Below are 7169 nucleotides of genomic sequence, written 5' to 3'. Positions count from 1 at the left end.
TGGCAAGGGGAAGGCCAAGGGGAAGGCCAAGGGGAAGGGGAAGGGAAGGGGAAGGGCAGCTCCGACGGTTTCCCCGAAAGGCTGCTGGGGACAGGACAGTGTCACAAAGTGTCACAACACCCCGTGCCCACAAGCTGAGCCCGAGGTTTCTCCCCGGACGTGGGGAGGGGAAGGAACATCTCCAGCTTCCTTTCCCGGCTGTGCCACCTCACAGGGCACCAGGAACGGGGCACGTCCGGGCAGAGCCACCCTTGGAGCCGTGACATCCTAAGGGAGGGATTGCCACATTGTCCCGGAAACCCCCAATGCCTCCCGCTCTCCATGGGGACACGATCCCATGGGAAGCTGCCCTTTGCAAGGCACCGTAATGGTGGCACTGGGTGCCACTGAGTGTCCCCAAAGGCCTCATGCCCATCCTCCCCGGGTGGTGTTTCCACCCTCATGGAGAGGCAGGACACGGTGTCCCCACTCACGGTGACAAAGGCACCTCGTGGCCAGCTGGGAGAGGAGCCAGCGGCTGCTCCCACTGAGGCTTTTCCTGAGATCCTTCAGAAAGAGAAAACCCAACTCAGAAAGAGAAAAATAAGTTCTGGGAAAAGATCACGGGTTTCTAACTGGGATGTGCAAATATCAATTTAAGCAGATATTAAATCAATATGAGCCAGAACGTTTCCTTTCACCCCTAATTGTTCTTTTGATTCCTTTTTTTTCCCCCAAACCAGGTGAGTTTTAATAAGCTAAATAAAACATCTCCTCTTTCAGTGCGGTCCCAGCATGAGGAATATCAATTAACAGGAGCCATCCTTGGCCGTTGGAGTTCACCACAACAGCGCTGGAGCTGCGGCTCGATGGGAATGGGAAGAAAATTACAACCTTTTCAGGGAAACCATTAAGTAAAAATCAGAATTTGTCCATAAGTACCACAGGGGGAGGGGCACAGCCCAGCTAATGGCTTCTATTTTGAGCAATAAAGTGAATTTTCTGTGCAAAATCGCCGCTTTCTGTTCCTCTCCCCATGGCCTCACATCCCCTGAGTCTGGCCCTGGAAAGTCCCTGGGACAGAGAGTCTGGCTCAGCCCCACCACGGGAATTGCCCCCTTTTCCCGCTTTTCCAGGTCGGTGGGTACAGAGTGAGGATTGTACAGAATCATGTAATCCTGGAATTGTTTGGAAGGGACCTTAAAGCTCATCCGGTGCCAGCCCTGCCATGGGCAGGGACACCTTCACTATCCCAGGCTGCTCCAGCCTGGCCTTGGACACTTCCAGGGATTCAGGGGCAGCCACAGCTGTTTTAGGAACCTGTGCCAGGGCCTCACACCCTCTCAGGGAACAATTCATTCCCAGTATCCCATCTAAATCTCCACTTTTCCACTATGAACCCATTCCCTGTGTCCTGTCCCTCCATCCCTTGTCCCCAGTCCCTCTCCAGCTCTCCTGGAGCCCCTTTAGGCCCTGGAAGGGGCTCTGAGCTCTCCCTGGATCCTTCCCTTCTCCAAGGGAACATTCCCAGCTCTCCCAGGCTGGCTCCAGAGGGGCTCCAGCCCTCGGAGCACCTCTGCAGGTGGGGCCTCACCTGAGGGGAGAGGGGACAATCCCCTCTTTCCTGCTGGGAATGAGCCCAGGATGAGGTGGGAAGAAGGGCAGAGTGCTGAGGAAGGGCAGCGTGTCCCACTCCCAAGTCCCTCCCCAGGGGGAGGACTTCCAGGTGCTGTTGCCTTTGCTTTGGGATCTCCTGGGACCGATGGGAGTGTGTGACACCCGGAGCTCCGGACACGTTCCCCCACTAAATCTCCGTCACCTTGGCTGCCCTCGGCAGCAGGAGCTGCTGGAGGGAGCATTGTGCAGGAGAAATAAGGACCAGTTCCATCACAAAGAGTTCCAGCGTTGCTCCTTCACGTTAATTTTCACGTTTCTCCGGCATTGGCGGTTCCAGGAGCTGCTCCTGCTCCGTGTGCTTCGGAGGGCCGTGCTCCCACGTTATCCCACACCCTCTCCCAGGATCTGCCTGCCGGGGGGGCTTTGCACCCTGATGGGCACCACGATGGGGGTCCCAATGGGTCACTCGATGGGCACCCCAGGGGGACTCCAGTGGACATCCCGATAGGTGCTCCAGTGGATACCCCAAGGGATGGATACCCCGGTGGGCACCTCTATGGACACCCAATGTCCATCCCAATGAGGGCACCTCTATGGGCACCCAATGTCCATCCCAATGGGTGCCCCTGTGGATGCCCCAATGGATCCCCCAACTTCACCCTGATGTTCCCCATAGAGTGCAGGGGTTTTGCAAAGAGCTGCCGCCTCGCCAGAGAAAAAGCCAAAAAAAAAAAAAAAAAAAAAGCCGAAATGAGGCAGAATCAGGGAATTAGGAAGAGCTGGGAATGGCGGAAGAGGCGGGAAGGGCGCGGGGGCAGCGGCCCCGCGGTGACTCCGCTCCGCGCTTGATCCGCACCGCGTTTTGCGGCGCGCCGGCCGCGCCGGGGGCCCCCACGTGGGGCGGGGGCGGGGCCAGGAGGCGGCAGCCAATAGGCAGCGCCGAGCGCTGACAGCGCTCGTCACGTCAACAACCGGAACGCGCCCAATTAGCGGCGGGCGGGGGGGCCGGGGCACCCCCATCCCGCACCCCGGGGGTCAACGGGGCGCTCGCACCCCCCACGCCGGGGAACGAGGAGCGGGGCGGGATTTCGAGGCGTTTTGCCCCTTGTTTATTATTTGAGCTGCGGCGCTTCATTCTCGTCGAGAAAGCCCCGAGCCGCGGCGTTGCCGCAGAGATCGCGGCGGTGCCGCGGCCCGCCCGGCACGGCGGTGACAGATTGTTTGAGCTGGAGGAAGCGCCGGCCCGGGCTAATTACGCCGCCATGGCGGGCGGGCGGCAGGCGGGGGCTGCGCGCCGGCGGCCCCTCGTGGCTTTGATTGACAGCACCGCTCCTCCCCGCCAATAGCGTTGGCGCGGCGGCCCGCTCCGCGATGTGATTGGCGGATGGGCGGTGAGCGGCGCGCGGCCCCACGTGGGGCGGAGGCTCCGTCTGACGCGCGGGCGAGCGGCCATTTTGTGCGCTGGGCCGGGCTCGGCCCGCCCGTGGGGCCGCGGCTGCCCCGGCCCCGCTCCCTCCGGCCCGCCGGGACCGGGGTTGGTCCTGCTCCGCTGCGGCGGGCGCGGGGTCCCCCCCGGGGATGCAGCCGGGTGTCCCCCGGGCGCGGCGGGAACGCCTGACGTTAACGCCATTACCCGTGTTCCTCGTTAAACCCCCTCAGGCGTGAGGGGAGGCGCGGAGGGGGAGCAGCGCGGCCCTCACGACACATCAAAGGGGCCGCGCGGCCGCCGGGGGAGGCAGCGCGGCCTTGCCGCCGCCCGCCGGTGCGGGGGGCTCGTACCGAGCGTTTTCTCGGTGCGGCGGCCCGCGGAGCGGAGGCGTTACGGTGACAAAGCGCTTGTGTTTGTTTTACAGCCCAAACCGGGCCGCTGGAGCGGGGTTACGGCAGCGCCGGGCCCGAGTCACGGCCGGGCCGGGGGGCGCGGGGCGGGGCGGGGCCTGCGCGGGGCGGGGCCCGGGGTGGGCGCGGCTCGCGGCCACCCCTCCGTCAGACACAAGCTGCCATTGTGACGTCACGCCGGCATCGCCGAATCAGCGCTCGCCGCCGCCGGCCCCACGTGGGCGCGGCGCTCCGCCATTGGCCGGCGGCGGAGAGGCTGCCCGGGTTTTGTCCCCCGCCCGCCGCCCCGCTCCGCCCGGGCGCTGTGGCGGCACCGCGTGCTCGGGCGCTGCTGCCCCGCTCCGCGCCCGCTCCGCGATGGCTCCCGGAGTTACGGCGATCCCGGCTGGACGCAGCTGAACGGCCGCCCCCGGGCGGGGGACCCGCTCGCACCTCGCATGTCCGCGGCGCCCGGGAAGTCGGATGTGTACGGCCTTCCTCCCCCTCCTCCTCTCCTCCATGGCCGTCGTGCTCCGGCGTTAGTTCCTGGCTTTGCTTCCCCTTCTCCCGGCCGCAGGAATACCGCGGGACCCTCCTCCCGCCGCCGCGTTGTTGTTGTTGTCGCTGTGGCTTTTTGATCTATTTTTTTTTTCTTTTTTCCTGGGGGGGGTGGGGTTGATTTTTCTTTATTTTTTTTTCCGCCAGCGAGTGCCGGAAGGAGGGGGGGTGAGGAAGCGGAGGCCCGCGGAGCGCGGCGGCCGGGGGGGTCGGCACCTGGCCCCGGCGCTGCGGGGCTGGGCTCGGCTCCGCGGGCGCCTCCCCGGCGGTGCGGGGCCGGGGGGGGGAATGTGCGGGGGGGAACCGGCCGGGCCCGCTCCCCCCCACCCCCTCCGCCCTCCCTCCTCCGCCCCCAGCACGGACTTTCCTCTCGTCCCTTTGTTCAGTTCTCGGCCTCTCCGGGAGCACTCCGAGGCCGGCGGGCAGCAGCGGCAGCTCCGCACGTCGCGATCGCCGTAGCGAGGCTCGGCGCGGCTCCTTCCAGTGACCGCGCCCCAGCCCGGCCATGTACCCCCAGGGCCGGCACCCGGTGAGTCCCGGTACCCCCTCCCCACTCCCATCCCGCACCCCCCCCGCTCTCCTCCCTCCGTCTCCCCCGGTGCCCCCCCCCCCCTCCCGCCCCCCCCTCGCCCCCCGGTAACCCCCCGCGGCCGCTTCCCGCAGGCTCCGCACCAGCCGGGCCAGCCGGGCTTCAAATTCACGGTGGCCGAGTCCTGCGACCGGATCAAGGACGAGTTCCAGTTCCTGCAGGCCCAGTACCACAGGTGAGCCCGGGGGGACCCCCGGCCGCCCCCCCCGCCCCGAGCCCCCCGTTTCTCCGGGGTCTCACCGTGCGCTCTCCCCCCCCCCCCCCCAGCCTCAAAGTGGAGTATGACAAGCTGGCGAACGAGAAGACCGAAATGCAGCGCCATTACGTTATGGTGAGAGACTTTAATCAGATTTCGGATCAGCCTGCAAATGTCATTAGCTGCGAGCCTGCGGACGGGGGAGACCGGGGGACCCCCCCCCCCGGTACGGGCAGTGCCTGCCCGGGGACCCCCGGGGCGGGGGGGCGGCGGTGCCAGGCGCTCCGGGCCCCAGATGGCTGGAAGCGCAATCCCAAGTTTCCTGTTAACCCCTTTGGAGCGCTCCTGCAGCCGTGGGGGGGTCGGGGGGGGGGGACTGGAGCGGCGACCCCGGGCTCGGGGGGAGCTCCCTGGTGCCGGTGGGGGTCCCCCCCTTGCTGCCCCCGAGGCCACCCGGGAGCCATCCCAGCTCCCCCTCCCCTAGCCCCCCCCCCACACTCATCCTTCCCGAGGGAAATGGGCACTTTTGTTGCCTCAAAACGCTCTTTTTTTTTAGCTAAATTTGCATCACGGGCCCCCCGGGTGGGCTCGTTTGGGTTTCTGATGGGTTGAGCAGGATCCAGCACCCCCTTTCCCGGCGGCTCCCTGGGCTCCCAGCAGCTCCCCGATCCCGGGGGGGGAACAAATCCCGCCCCCCCCTCGGTGAGAAGCTGGATTTTTGGCCAGACTCCGGGCTGTACCTGTTCTGCCAGGGCTGAGCAGACGCCTGTCACCCAGCTCTGCGCCTCTTTGTTTTTCTAAGTAGCTTAGGAGGAGAAAACAGGAGTCAAAAGGAGTGTCCCCTCGTTAAGTGCCTGCCAGTTAAACCCATAAACATCTGCTTATTATAAGGTGTAATTTCCTTGGCTACCCGTGCTTTAAGCCCAGTTTTGCCCAGGATGCTTTTTGGTAATGACCTTATGCAAATACCTTCTGTGAATTGAATTCAAATTCTCCTTGGCTCTCATGTTTAATTGAATTTATTTCTATTTTTTTGTTCCTTCCTCAGTACTATGAAATGTCGTACGGTTTGAATATTGAAATGCACAAACAGGTGAGTAATTCGAGGGGGGAAGTTGTGATTGAATTGATCTCCTGTTGCCCTTTTCCTCCACCTGAGGTAAAATCGGCCCTGATTGCACTAACTAGGGAATAAGTGCTGGAGGCAGGGATGTGACTCCAGGTGGGATCCCGTGGCCTGGCTGTTAAATTGGCAGCCGCAGGTTGATGGCACTTGGTGGGGTTATTTTGTCGATATTCATGAGGAATTTCGGTTTTAGGCTGAGTGTTTGTGCAGAGAGGTGAGAACAGTCTCTCCTCCCGTGCTGGGAGGTCAATACCTGGAATAGCGAGTTCCCAAGGCTTGGAAAACACTGATATGTGCTGCGTTCGCCTCTGGTCGTGTTGTGGGTACAACAGGGCTGTTTGTAAGGTCATCCCCTGCTCCTGGCCCTGCCGGAGCGTGAGACAGAGCAGGGAATTATCTCCAGGGCTCCCAGAGCTCACCGTGTGTTGCTCAATGTCACGGAGTTGTCTATGCATCTGGGGAAATGAAGCAATGTTTGGGGCTGGTTGGGTTGTTGTTTTTTTTTTTTGTTCCCTTCCAGTCTCCTCTAATATGTAACTTGCCTGAAGGAAAAAATAGAGAAGGCCCCAGCAGAATGTGGTGTGCTACCTTGATAAGATTATCGGTAAAGAGCCTAAAGGCTGCGCACATGATGGTAAAACTTAAAGGAATAAAGTTATTATTGAGATTAGACCTGATTATTTGTGCTGCTGCTGCTTACTGGTTTTAGAAGGAGTTCTAATTAAGAACTTAAGGCAGATAGAAGTTGACATCAACTTTGCCGCTCGCAAATCAGCCCCATTCAACTCCAAAGTGGTTTGGCTTAATAGCGGCATCGCCCTCCTCTGAGGAGGCTCGTTGGGCGCTGATGAGATGCAAAGCAGCGTCTCTGAATGCGCCTCTCTTCTTCCCTTTGCCTTTCTGCGCTGTAGTCACGGGGCAACGAAAATAATTCCTGCTTAGTCTTCAGTTTTTTATAAATATCTCCTTCCACGCAGATAATCCCGACTTCCCGCTCCGGGGCCGCTGCCTGGCCCAGGTGTCTTTGTGCGGGGGCTGCCCGGACCCCCGAGCTGGGGGAACCTTGGGCGGGTTTGTCCTGGCGTGCTCGGGAACAGCCCAAAATTCAGGATTGTGGGGTAGGCCCGGGGTGTCCTCCGCCGAGGAGGGGACGGCTTTGGGGTGTCCAGAGGGACACGGAGCCTGCAGCTGCCTCAGCAATGCCTGGGGGCTCTGGAGTGACCTGACCTTGGGGCAGAGGCTCTCCTCTCCCCACCCTCTTCCTACCTGGTCGCTCGGTGCTGGGA

At 62.1% G+C, this 7169-nt stretch overlaps 1 protein-coding gene across 12 annotated transcripts in view; it reads left to right on the top strand.

Annotated features, from left to right (window-relative positions):
- The first annotated feature begins 3761 nt into the window (after positions 1-3761).
- The window catches only part of TLE3 (TLE family member 3, transcriptional corepressor), a 29179-nt gene continuing 25771 nt past the window's right edge, over positions 3762-7169 (top strand). For 8 of the 12 annotated variants that reach the window (XM_082290844.1, XM_082290847.1, XM_082290851.1 and 5 more), the window contains exons 1-5: positions 3774-3901; positions 4359-4501; positions 4636-4736; positions 4829-4892; positions 5806-5850. In XM_082290844.1, coding sequence (XP_082146970.1) covers positions 4478-4501; positions 4636-4736; positions 4829-4892; positions 5806-5850 — 234 coding nt within the window. In that variant the 5' untranslated portion in view covers positions 3774-3901; positions 4359-4477. Of the gene's footprint in view, positions 3953-4358; positions 4502-4635; positions 4737-4828; positions 4893-5805; positions 5851-7169 lie in introns of those variants that run through there. The other 4 variants (XM_082290843.1, XM_082290842.1, XM_082290852.1 and 1 more) reach the window with 2 other exon arrangements.

Source organism: Coloeus monedula, assembly GCF_965178545.1.
Source record: "Coloeus monedula genome assembly, chromosome: 14".
NCBI classification, from domain to species: Eukaryota; Metazoa; Chordata; class Aves; order Passeriformes; family Corvidae; genus Coloeus; species Coloeus monedula.
This window is presented reverse-complemented; position numbering and strand designations above follow the sequence as displayed.